At 41.1% G+C, this 13,401-nt stretch overlaps 1 protein-coding gene across 2 annotated transcripts in view; it reads left to right on the top strand.

The window, feature by feature from the left end:
• FTO (FTO alpha-ketoglutarate dependent dioxygenase) overlaps nucleotides 1-13,401 on the top strand; it is a 413,852-nt gene that overhangs the window by 111,585 nt on the left and 288,866 nt on the right. Inside the window, exon 3 of one of the 2 annotated variants that reach the window (XM_003263053.2) lies at nucleotides 12,655-13,282. In XM_003263053.2, the coding sequence (XP_003263101.1) occupies nucleotides 12,655-13,282 (628 nt within the window). Of the gene's footprint in view, nucleotides 1-12,654; nucleotides 13,313-13,401 lie in introns of both variants that reach the window. The other variant, XM_030796957.1, reaches the window with a different exon arrangement.

The following is a 13,401-nucleotide window of genomic DNA, read 5'->3' as shown; positions in this document are numbered from 1 at the left end:
TTTTTGAGACAGATTCTCACTCTGTTGCCCAGGCTGGAGTGCAGTGGTGCGATATCAGCTCACTACAACCTCTGCCTCCTGGGTTCAAGCGACTCTCCTGCCTCAGCCTCCTGAGTAGCTGGGATTACAGGCACCTGCCACCATGCCTGGCTAATTTTTGTAATTTTAGTAGAGATGGGGTTTCACCATGTTGGCCAGGCTGGTCTCAAACTCCTGACCTCACGTCATCCACCCGCCTTGGCCTCCCAAAGTGCTGGGATTACAGGTGTGAGCCACTGCGCCCGGCCGAAGTACACCTTCTAAGAAGGCTTAGTACTTCAATAAAACCTTAGTAAAAGTAAACCTCTTCTCTTAAAAGATGAAGTGAAAATACTTTTTAATGACATGAATAAATAGAAAGTTCAGACCTGACACTGGGTCCCTTAAACAGGCCCTCACCACAGGAATGCCAATCCAGCTGCTGGTCATAAACACAGGAGTCTGTGCAGCTTCCATTTTGGGTCTGTTGATTGACCCTTACAGTGTGCTAGGCTTTGTGCTACATGTTTTATGCATGCTGTCACATGCAATCCCCACAACAGCCTCATTCATTCATTCCACAAGTAGGTATTCAGCAACTACTCTTCTTCAGGCTTGAGGTACTTGAGGTAGGTATTATTTCTGTTTTAGAAATCAAGAGAGGAACCAGGCACAACTGTAAGTTCCACCTACTTGGGAGGCTGAGACAGGAGGATCATTTGAGCCCAGAAATTGGAGTTCAGCCTGCGTGTCATAACAAGGTTAAAAAAGGAGGAAATCAGGAGAGACTAAGTTAGTTATCTGAGTGGGAGAGCTGGAGTTCAGCCCATATTTGTCTGACTCTGAAGGCCCGTGCTCTTTCTGCTGTATTGTCCACCTCTTGGTCTACCATGCTCCAATTCAAAACACCTTCAGAAAGTTTTTCTGTTTCTTTTAATAAGACCATAGAGAAAAGAAGCAAAACTAAACCACCAAAGGTCAAAGCAGAAAAGCAGAGAGAACTTCTGTTAGCTCATCATGGAACACAAGGAAACGAGGAATTATATAGTCAGAAAACAAACTCTGGCTTCCAGAAATATGAATGCAGCCCCTCTTATCTAAAGAAAATGAGACTGTCCTCAATAACCCCCTTGCCATCACTGATTGTGTGCTAGCTATGTGCCAGGTTGTTCTGCTGCTACTTTAAGTGCATTACACGTGTGAGCTCATTGAAATCTTGCTATACGCTTCTGAGACAGGTATTACTAAAACCCTATTTTAGAGACGAGGAAACCGAGGGACAGAGAGGTTCAAAAATTTGTTGGGACTAGGATTTAAGCCTGGGCTGTTGGCTTTTGGGTCTCTACTCTTAAGTCCTGTACTGCTTCTCTCTTCCTTTGTGTCTCTTCATCCTTCTGAGATGACTCTGCTCTTGTCTCAATGGTTCCAGACCTCTGTCCCCATCCCAGCTCTCCCTGTGACCTCCAGCTCTCCACTTCCAACTGCCTACGGAGTGGCTCTACTTGAAAGTCTTCCAGCTACATCTAACTCAACATGATTCATATTCATTAAGTTACTTACTCCATTAAACAAATGGATTTCACTCCCCGACTCTGTGCCAGGTAATGTTTTAGGCATTAGAAATGAAGTTGTGAAAACTGACAAGAGATTCGTGTCTTCTTTGAGCTTATTTCTTGTGGGGCAGATGGTGTAGGGGCAAGCCATGTAGATACTTGTGGGAAGAATGTTCTGGGCCTATGGAACAGCAAAGCCTCTGAGGTATATTTGACAGGAAAAGCACCCGAGGCCAACATATCTGGAGCAGAGGGAGACAGCTGGTGAGAGCAGGGGAGACAGTGAGAGAGAGAGAGAGAGAGAGAGAGAGAGAGAAAGGGGCCTGGTTATACGAGAACGAGAACGTACAGTCTGTAAGTTCTGTAAGAAGAGCATTGGCAGTTACTCTGAGATGAGGAGGCATGAGAGGGCTTGGAGCACAAGCGTGACAGGATGTGACTTACATTTTAATAAGGATTCTTTCTACAAGGCTTCTCCCATTCAGCCTCTTCTCTAATGGTATCCCCTAGTCCCATTTTTGAGATTAGAAAGCTCACCACCCTCAACTTCTACCCATTGCTTTCTTCCCTCATGTAGTCACTGGGCCCCTGGTGGTTTTACCTCTTTAGGATCTCTCAAATTGTTTTTTCTTTTTCCATCCCACAGACGCTGCCTCAACTATGTAGGCCACATTGATCACTTCCTGCCTCCGCAGTTTTAGCATCCTCCTGATTAGCGTTCCTCATGCCCTCCCCAGTGCCATCAGAACTCACTTGTACCTCCTTGTTTTATAAATTTTGTTGAGTCGCCTTTGCTTCCAAGGTCAAGTTCAAATTCCTCAGCATATCCACCCTATAAGGCCATTGACTTTCTTGTTTGTTTTTTTTTCTTTGAGACAGAGTCTTGCTCTGTCGCCCAGGCTGGAATGTAGTGGTGCGATCTTGGCTCATTGTAACCTCTGCCTTCCAGGTTCAAGCAATTCTCCTGCCTTAGCCTCCCAAATAGCTGGGCACTATTTGGCATGCGTCACCATGCCTGGCTAATTTTTGTATTTTTAGTAGAGACAGGGTTTTGCCTTGTTGACCAGGCTGGTCTCAAACTCCTGACCTCAAGTGATCTGCCTGCCTCAGCCTCCCAAAGTGCTGGGATTACAGGTGTAAGCCACTGCACCCAGCTGCCATTGACTTTCTGACCCTAAACTACCTCTCTGGTGTAATCTCATCCCATGGCCTAAAATGGCGCCCAACCATAAACTCTTGTCGTAGGGAGTTCTTGGTTCCACCATGACTCTGCTGTGCCCTCTTATCCTTCCTTGCCTTTGTGTCCACTAGTACTCTCTTCCCTTTTCTGTCTGGTGAGCATCTACTCTTAAAGACTTTACTTAAACACTACATATTCTGTGAAGGCTTCAGAAAATCCCTTTTGTTCTAAAATGTAGGAAAAATCTGACTGCTTCTCACCACCTCTGCTGCTTACACCGTGGCCAAAACTGCCATCATCTCTGTTGCAACAGCCTGCTGACTGGTTCTGCCTCCTTCCCCCGGTCTAGTTTAACACAGCATCCGGAATGATCTTTTGAAAACATAAATCAGCTCATTACACTTTCTTGCTCAAAGCCCTTGAATAGCTTCCCATCAGCCCAGGACCTGACATGCACCCACAAAACTCTACATGCTTGGGTTCCTAACTGCTTCCCTCACCTCATTTCCTGCCCCTGCCAACTCCACACCCCCGTCACACTTTTCTTCCTATTCTGGCACTTTACTCTTCCTGGAATAAACCAAACTCACTCCTGCCCCAAGGCCTTTGCACTGAATGTTCCCTCAACCTGGAACTCTCTCATCCCCCCAGGCATCTGCAGAGATTGTATCCTTATTTCTTGCTTTCTTCTGCTCTGAGGTCACTGTATCTAGAGGCCTTCCCTTACCACCCTGTGTAAAGTAGGCATACTTACCCCAGCACTCCCTATCCTACTTTCTCGGCTTTATTTTTCCCTGTAGACTTATCATCATCTAAAATACCATACATTTTACTTATTTATATGCTTATTGTCTGGCTCACCTTACTAGGACATGAGCTTCTAGAGAGAAAATAGACATTTCACTCTCTTCCATATTCTTAGCACCTAAGTGCTTTGCAAATAGTATGTGCTCAATACATATGTATTCAGGACCTAAGGGTTTTCCAGCTTTTCCTTCCTAATTATTCCCCACTCCCATAGCAGTATATTCACACTTCTATTGTAGGACATTCTTCTCTTTTGGTTTCCATTTTGGTCTATACTGTTAAATTATGAGATGCTGTCAAATAGGACCTATCTTCTTTTAATCCTTGTATGTCTGGCACTTTATACAGTGCCTGGTACATAGGAAGTATTTGAGAAATGTTAAATAAACAAAATGAAATGAAGTATTGAATGAATGAATGAATGAACGAGGATCTCTGTGTCATTTTGTAGCAAAGCTAATGTTACCTCAAGTCTTGTAATAGCTGTGGCAGAGTCTGAACAGTGACTCCAGAAGTGTATCCCTTCTGGAGCTCTAGTTTACATCATGCAGAAAAGGTCTGGGTCAGGTGAGTGTTTAGCCCATTAGTCATCAAATGGCTGCCAAGTCGCAAGCATTTTACAACAAAAATTATATAGAAAATGAGTGATAGGGTGCAAATTGCTGAGTGCAAAATAGAAAGTGTTAGGAGCAAAATCTATTAACAGCTAGATTAGAAATACACTCCTCTAAAATCAGAATATTCTAGTACTTTTAAGTGAAGGGCATTTCCCAAGTTACTTGAATATTTAAATTTTTTTTTCTCTCTACCCAAGGTTGAGTTCCACTGGGCTTCATTTAAGTGAGCCTCTGGTAAACTGGTATCTTGTTTAAAAACCACGTCTGACTTCCCTGTGTGATGAAATCTTTCAGAAGCATCTCTTGATATGGGAGGAAAAGGTAGAATTTTTATATAATGGCTTAAAATAGACAGAAAATGAAGCCTGATCTCCAGAGAGCTTAGCTTTCCACATCTTTCAGCCATTGACAAAGGCCTGGCATGCTGGCATTTTATATCTAAAATACCTTTCTAAATACTTACTAAACTATATAATCATCATTTATGCCACAGGATCATTTGTGAATCTCAAGAAATACAGTATGTGACCAGACAACTGCTAATATAAGTTTCATGACTGCATACTCATTGGAAAAAACTCTAATGGGATTAAATGAAAAAAAGCCTAGCATATTTGAAAATCTGCCAACAGCTGTTCCAAATTTTTGTGTGCTATCTGATGTTCTACATGTACCTGTCCAAAATGGAAAGTGAACTTATTTGTTTGACAGAATGAATTAATATTAAATTACTTAATGTTCACTTCTCCAAAGTTACTTGTTCTTTTTTTTTTTTAAAGAAAAATTGAACAAATGCTACATAGTATGTTTATGTGTCGGGCACTAATTTAATTACTTTATAAACAATAAAAGAGGGCATTTAGGTTGGGATTTTTTTCTCTTACATTTTCTTTGAGATAGTGACAAAATTAGCCAGTTATTATTATTTGTTTTCACTGTGGTAGACTGAAAATCCCTCAGTCTTGAACAACGTATTTAAATAGTACCAGAAGTTCTCTTGAAGATTTTTGACCATTTAGAGCCATCAGAAAGAATCTCTTGGCAAATATAAGAAATGTCACGAAAATTAAGAATTTTTTCAGTGCAGCATCTTCACTCTGATTTTTCTGATTAAAAATATTTTACATTTATTTTGGGAAATTTGAAAATAATATAGATGTCTAAAGAAGAAAATCAAAATGATGCTCAAGTACATTACTCAGGGATAACCACCATAAACTTGGCTATCTTTTTCTCCAATTTTTTTTTTCTGTGAGCCTTTACATATGTACCGTTTTTGTTTTAATGAAACTGAGATTCTCTTGTCTGACTATCTTGTTACTAATTTCTTCTATGACTATAGTTTCCTCCTGACTTTCAAACAGTTAAGTTTGTTACTTTAATATTCCATCACGTGGTTGTACCATTTTCCTTTCTAATCCCTTCTTGGGCATTTTGGTGGTTTTCAGTTTTTAATTATTATATATATATATATATATATATATTTTTTTTTTTTTTTTTTTTTTTTTTTTTTTTTGAGACGGAGTCTCGCTCTTTCGCCCAGGCTGGAGTGCAGTGGCGCGATCTCGGCTCACTGCAAGCTCCGCCTCCCGGGTTCACGCCATTCTCCTGCCTCAGCCTCTCCGAGTAGCTGGGACTACAGGCGCCCGCCACCACGCCCGGCTAATTTTTTGTATTTTTTAGTAGAGACGGGGTTTCACCGTGGTCTCGATCTCCTGACCTTGTGGTCCGCCCGCCTCGGCCTCCCAAAGTGCTGGGATTACAAGCGTGAGCCACCGCGCCCGGCCTCAGTTTTTAATTATTATCAATAGCAGTATGATGAATATTCTTATAATCTTGGTGTGTTTAATAAATTCCTTATGACAAATTCCTAAAAGTAGAATAACTGCATGAAAAGATATGGGCATATTTAGGTTCTGATAGATCTTGTCCAATTGGCCTTAAGCAACGTTGTAATAATTTGCATTCCTAATTGCACGCTATGAGAATATTGAATTTTGCCATTATCAACAATATGTATTACTATTATAAAATGTTTTAATGCAAATTTGATAGACAGTAACTAATTTAAGTATAATTTAATACAAATTACATGTTTTCCAACTTTGATACAGTTAATATTTATTTATTTATCTATCTTTGAGATGGGGTCTCACTCTGTGGCCCAGGCTTAGGCTCACTTCAGCTTCCACTTCCTGGGCTAAAGCCATCCTTGCACCTCAGCCCCCCGAGTAGCTGGGACCACAGGTGCGTGCCACCACACCTGGCTAATTTTTTTGTATTGTTAGTAGAGAGGGGGTTTCACCTTGTTGCCCAGGCTAGTCTCGAGCTCGTCAGCTCAAGCAATATACCCGCCTGAGCTTCCCAAAGTGCTGGGATTACAGGTGTGAGCCACCATGCCCAGGCAGTTAACTTTTTTATGTGCTAAGAGGCTTCTCTATTAATTTGCTTGTGAATGTGTGTGTGCATGTGTATTTAAATTTTTAATGGTTCTGCATTAATGGTTCTGCATTCTCTCCATATAGGTTGTACTTTTTTTTCCAGTTTGTTTGCCTTTTAATTTTATGATTTATTTTTTACAAAAATTTAAATTTTCAGATATTCACATCTATCAATCTTCTTTTTCAAAGTTTATTGATTAACTGTATATGTGTATAATTTACATACCATAAAATGCACCTTTTAAAATTGTACAATTCAGTGATTTTTGGTAAATTTCCAGAGGCGTACAACCATCATCACAGTAGTTTTAAAACATTTTTGGCACCCCAGAAAGATCTCTCATGCCTCTTTACATTTAGTTTTCTTTCCTACCCCAGCCAAGATCTCCACTCATCTGCTTCAGTCTTTTAAAGCTTTTATTCTTAGAAATGAGTCTTGAGCACTTATGTGGAACCAAGTGCTATGGCTGTAACAGGTACTAATGCTATTTTCTTCTTCTTCTTTTTTTTTTTTTTTTTTCTTTTTTTTTTTGAGACGGAGTCTCACTCTGTCATCCAGGCTGGAGTGCAGTGGTATGATCTCGGCTCACTGTAACCTCTACCTCCTGGGCTCAGGTGATTCTCCTGCTTCAGCCTCCTAAGTAGCTGGGATTACAGATGCCCGCCACCACGCCCAGCTAATTTTTGTATTTTTAGTAGAAACAGGATTTTACCTTGTTGGCCAGGCTGGTCTCGAGCTCCTGACATTAGATGGTCCACCTGCCTCGGCCTCCCAAAGTGCTGGGATTACAGGTGTAAGCCACCACTCCAGGCCACTAGTGCGATCTTCTTTTAGGAGCTTGTGATCTTGCAGGACAGATTATTAAACCAATAATAGTTTAAATAAATATAGTTACAAATAGATAAGTGCTATGAAAGAGAAGTAAAGTGTGTGGAGTGATAACAGAGGGCACCTATTTGAGGGTGGAGATTCAGGAAAGGTTTCTGTGAGAAAATAACCCAGGGATGGGAAGGACCATCCAGGTGTGGAGTTGGGGGAGGAGGCTGACGGAAGTATTTAAGAGCTGGACACTTGAGGACTGCAGGAATAGAAGCACATATGGTCAGAGAGAAAAGGCACATGATCTGAGTGGGAAAAAATTGGAATATTTTCCCATGCCATTATTTTCTTTTTATGCTGTTTTTTATGTCAAGGTGTTTACAGATGATATTTATGTGGTTATATGGTTTTCCTGGTCCATAGGATTATAATTTCCCCATATTAAATATATCTTATACAGCGTTGAGACCCAGTGTATGTTGAACAAGGGCAGCAAGATTTTAATGGGGAGCAGGCAGGCGTTTGTGCATATGAGTGCGTTATTTTCAATATTCCTTTCTTAGTCCCAGAGGGGAGTGTGTTCAGAAACAGAGTTCTTGGGAATTACCAAACTTTTCTTTATTATTTTATACTAAGGACCATTCAGAGAGTACTGGAGGTGTTAAGACAGTGTGAAGAAATTACCTTTTTCATCACTTCTTTATCATTGCTTTGAGTATACTGGGGCCTCAGGGAGTTGCTTAGAAAGTAGCTAGTATAGTGATAGAATTAGAGTTGCTGCTCATGGCTTCAGAATATTTGCTCTCTGCCTACAGGATGGCATTGCTTTCTTCATAAGCCATGTAAATAGAAAGTACGATATCAATGTTTTTGTTTTCCAATGGAGATAACTAAAATATGGAAACTCAATCCTTAATGGATCCCTGACAATCTCAATGACAGTCCATAGTGGTATGCCACATGACTCCTCTCTTTGTCACTTTCAATTCATGGTCAACACCTCAGATAGGCATTTTGAGAAGCAGGGCAGTCCTACCACACTTACCTAGTAAAGTCATTTTTTCACATTCAGGCTTGACTCATTCATTTTTCTTCTGCATACTTCCTCCCACTTTCTGCATGTCTTCTATAATATCTCCTGCATTCTGTCTCAGTCAGAACAGGCTAGATTATGCTATAGTAACTGATAACTCTCAAATCTCAGTGGCTCCACACAATAATATTTCTTGTCCATTTTATGTATCATTTGTGGGTTGGCACAGAGTCACTACCCATTAAAGTAGTTCAGAGATCCAAGCAGCCACCAGCTGGTTGCTGTGGCAGAGGGGTGCAGAGTATGCTGGAGGGTCTTGCAGTGACAGTCACATGTTCCAGGCTGGAAGGGATGGCCATCATTTTTCACTGGACAGAAGTAATCCCATGTTTCATCCATCATGAGAGGACCAGGAAGTGTAATTTTACACTGGGCCCAAAAAGCTGGGTGGCAGAGGAGGAATCCAGAACTATTTGGCAAACAGCTGTAATGACCAGCATACATTCTTAGCTAGTGATTCACCTTAACTTCAATGAGAAAGTCAGAGCGTTCTCTAACTACCACCCCTCCAAAAGAAACCCTAGAACGTACTCATCTGCCTACTGTTATTACATTTATCATCCTATCTGAATTCATACCTTCTTTCTTCTTCTAGCCTATTCCAATTTAAGAAGTATCTGCTCTCCTATCCAAATATTTTTGATCACATACTCTTATCAGTAGATAAGCACATACTGTGATGTCCTAGAAAATGTTTAACAAGTGGCCTGTAGGGAGAAAGAGCCAGCCTTGATTTTTAGTGTTTTTTGATTTCCGCAGTGTAAATACTCTCACTGTGGACAGTTTCAAGCCACTGTCATGGTGTTACTGAATGCGCAATTGGAAAGAGATGTACACAATGGGCTCTGATGAGCCAGTGTGGACTGACTCCAGCACACCACCGGTAGTGTGCTGGTGGTAGTACTCATGTACTTGTGTCTGTTTTATAATAATATTCATATTAAACCTATTTGTGTGTATATGTGTGTATATATATATATATATATATGCATACATATTTTAATAATGCTTGAGTTCTTTCATTTTATATTAAAAATAAAGCAGTTCTACCTCTCCCCTATGCCTCACCACTCTACCAGATCGCCTTACAAATCCCTGCATACCTGACTTGGGGGCTACTGCTCTAGACACTCAAGGTCTCGACTTCTTTGGTTATTCACTCTCTGTGCATCATCAGCCTCTTTCTCTTGTATCATTCTCATGAGTGTACTGAGAAACGCTGGTGTTCTCTAGCGTCTTCCATCATTAGAGATTGTCCCTTAGTCTAGCCGTCTTCTTTATCAAAAGCTCCATTTTTCTACTCCCCTTCATAGCAGAACCATTCAGAGACATCTCTACATGCCATCTCACTTCCTCCTCTTTCATTCCATCTTCGCCTACTCCAATCTGACTTCCACCCCCAGCACTCTACTGAGATTGCTCTTGTCATTGCCATCAGTGATTTCCATGCTGCCAAATCTACTGGATCATCTGTCCTCATCTCACTTGGCCTCTCAGTGTCAGGTGACATAGTTGACTACCCCATCCTTCTAGAAATGCTCTCCTGTTTTAGCTTCTGCGTTAATACACTCTGCTGGTTCTCCTTTGTTGAGGCTTCTGCTGCGACTCAGGAAATAGGTTTGGTCTCCTTTTGACATTTGTACTATTTCCCTAGGTGATCTCATTCATTTCTAGGCCTTTAAAACCAAGCTGTGTGCTGATCACTCCCACATTGCGTTCCTCTGCCCTGCTTTCTCTTCTGAGCTCCAGATGTGTACATCCAATTCCCCTCCCCCTGCCCACCATATTTTCACCTGGAGGTTTCATAGGTATCTTCAAGGCTGCAGCTCCAGAGTGAACTCTTCATTTCCCCCTTTTCTTCTTTCTACTATTTCTCTTTTGCCTCAGTTTTCCTTATTTCACAAAATAGTAAATTGTTTATTTAGTTGTTAAATCCAGAAATCTGGAATGTATTCTTAACTTCTATCCTGAGCAACAGGGAGAAACCCTGTCTCTACTAAAAATACAAAATTAGCCAGGTGTGGTGGCACATGCCTGTAATCTCAGCTACTCGGGAGGCTGAGGCAGGAGAATCACTTGAACCCAGGAGGCGGAGGTTGCAGTGAGCCGAGATCGTGCCATTGCACTCTAGCCTGGGCAACAAGAGCAAAATGCCGTCTCAACAAAACCCAAAAAACCCCAAAAGACTTCTATCTTTTTTTATCCCTTACATCTAATTCATAAGCACATCCTTTTGTTCTACCTACAACATATGTATTTCATCTGTCAACTTATCTCTGTCTCTATTTTAGTCCAGACCATCATCACTTTTCTTCCAGATGATTGTAATAGCACATTCCACGCTCAACTGTGCCTCTTTCCAATCCGTGCCTGATATTATAACTAGGAGCATTTGTATAAGATGTAAATCAAGTTATTTTTCTCCCTTCTACATCCTCCAGTGCATCTAGAGTTAGCTCCAGATTCCTTACCATGACCTCTAAGGCTGTGTGTGATCTGGCCTCTGCCTTCCTCTGCCTCCTCGTCGCATGTCACTCTGTCTTTGGCTCTTGTGCCTTTTTTTGTCCCTAGAATAGGTTGGTCTTTTTCCTGAGTGCCTTTGGCTTCTTTGGTCTGTCTTTCTGGGAAGCACTTGCCCTGGCTTGTCATATTTCTGGTGCCTTCTTTTCCTGAAGATCTCAGCTTAAATCCTGTCTCCTTAGAAAATTCTTCCTGCTCTAATAAGATTTCCTACTGGTTTGTTTCTGTCTTAGTGCTTAACACAATTTGGGGTTGCTTTTCTTTATTTATTTACTTGATTTGGTAGAAAGCTTTGTGAGAGCAGGGACCTTATTTCCATCTGGTGGTAGGTGTTCAATAAACAGATGTTGCATGAAAAAAAAATGTATGGAAGAATACTGGTGTTGCCCTGTCTATCATATGAATGGTAATTACTGAATGAAGACAGAGAAGGAAGGTATCTTAACAATGGTGGGCAGCACAATACAGGGAGGACAGGTTACTGTGTTGATCATGTCTGACTCTTTCTTTAAGACAGCCTAAAACTAGGAAGGGACAAATCAGATCAAATGTTACAGAGGTAAGTGTAAAATCCCGTGATTTGGTTACAAATAAATCGGTTGCATTATACAGAATCAGGAAACCCAGCCTGACACCGATTCACATGCCAAGTTCTAAGGAAAGTGGTAGCCGAAAAGCTAATGCAGCTCTAACCTACATTAATCATTCCATGTATTTCTATATTAGGGGAGGGAATTGGCTAATATTACTCTCCTCCAGTGATACCAGTAGAATTATTAGAACTTTCTAGAATTGCAAGGTAGTAACACCTCATTCATCCATCCACGAATCCATTTATTCATTCTTTTACCATTTACTGAGTAAATTCTGGACACTCGTATTATAGCCATGAGCAAAATTGCCATGGCTTTTGTGTTCATGGAACTTAATGTCTAACTCCTGAAGAGAAGTGGGTTCTCTTTTTGTGAAAGTGTTAAGCAGAAACCAGTTTGTCATTTATTGAGAGATAATGCATTCTCGTGGTTAAGAACTCATGCCCTGGAAGCCAGGGGTTGGTGTCCAGGGGCTTTAAATTCTAGCTCCAATATTTGCCAGCTGTGTGACTTTGGGCAAATTAATGTCTTTGGTCAAATTAATGTCTCTGTGTTTCAGTGGTCTCATTTATAAACTGGAGATAATAATGCTATGCATAGAGTTAAAATGAGCTAATGCACACAAATAACTTACAACAGTACCTGGTACATAGTACGCACTTAATAAATATTTTAGATAATAAGCAGTTAATAAAATGGTGTTGAGATTTAGGGTGAGAAAAAGTGGTCACAGAGTAATCCTGGTGTATCAGGACCCACATTATTATTTTTTGTTTTTTATTAAAGATTGTTAGTAATTTGAGCTTGAACTTAAAATCTTGAGTGCAGAGTTTGATGACATTTGTTTTATTTGGTTTTCTGTTTTGGGCTAGGAAGATGTGACTCCTATTTAGAAATAACCACCAGGTAGTCCCCCCACAACTCCCCAAATGCATACAAAGAAACACACCTTTGGAAATAATGCAGTTATGACTATACATCAACGTCTGTTTTTGCTTTGGTTTTGTTTTAGTGGCAGCTGAAATATCCTAAACTAATTCTCCGAGAAGCCAGCAGTGTATCTGAGGAGCTCCATAAAGAGGTTCAAGAAGCCTTTCTCACACTGCACAAGCATGGCTGCTTATTTCGGGACCTGGTTAGGATCCAAGGCAAAGATCTGCTCACTCCGGTATCTCGCATCCTCATTGGTAATCCAGGCTGCACCTACAAGTACCTGAACACCAGGCTCTTTACAGTCCCCTGGCCAGTGAAAGGGTCTAATATAAAACACACCGAGGCTGAAATAGCCGCTGCTTGTGAGACCTTCCTCAAGCTCAATGACTACCTGCAGATAGAAACCATCCAGGCTTTGGAAGAACTTGCTGCCAAAGAGAAGGCTAATGAGGATGCTGTGCCATTGTGTATGTCTGCAGATTTCCCCAGGGTTGGGATGGGGTCATCCTACAATGGACAAGATGAAGTGGACATTAAGAGCAGAGCAGCATACAACGTAACTTTGCTGAATTTCATGGATCCTCAGAAAATGCCATACCTGAAAGAGGAACCTTATTTTGGCATGGGGAAAATGGCAGTGAGCTGGCATCATGATGAAAATCTGGTGGACAGGTCAGCGGTGGCAGTGTACAGTTATAGCTGTGAAGGTACAGTCTGCTCTTGGAAAAAGCAGCCCTGTATGTAATAATATGACCCGAGTTGTTTAGGCTCTGGAGATACACATGCATATACATGAACATGTTTGTATGTGTGCTTGCGTGTGTAT

Source organism: Nomascus leucogenys, chromosome 2, assembly GCF_006542625.1.
Source record: "Nomascus leucogenys isolate Asia chromosome 2, Asia_NLE_v1, whole genome shotgun sequence".
Lineage (NCBI taxonomy): Eukaryota > Metazoa > Chordata > Mammalia > Primates > Hylobatidae > Nomascus > Nomascus leucogenys.
Note: the sequence above shows the minus strand (reverse complement) of the source record. Positions and strands in the feature narration are given on the sequence as shown.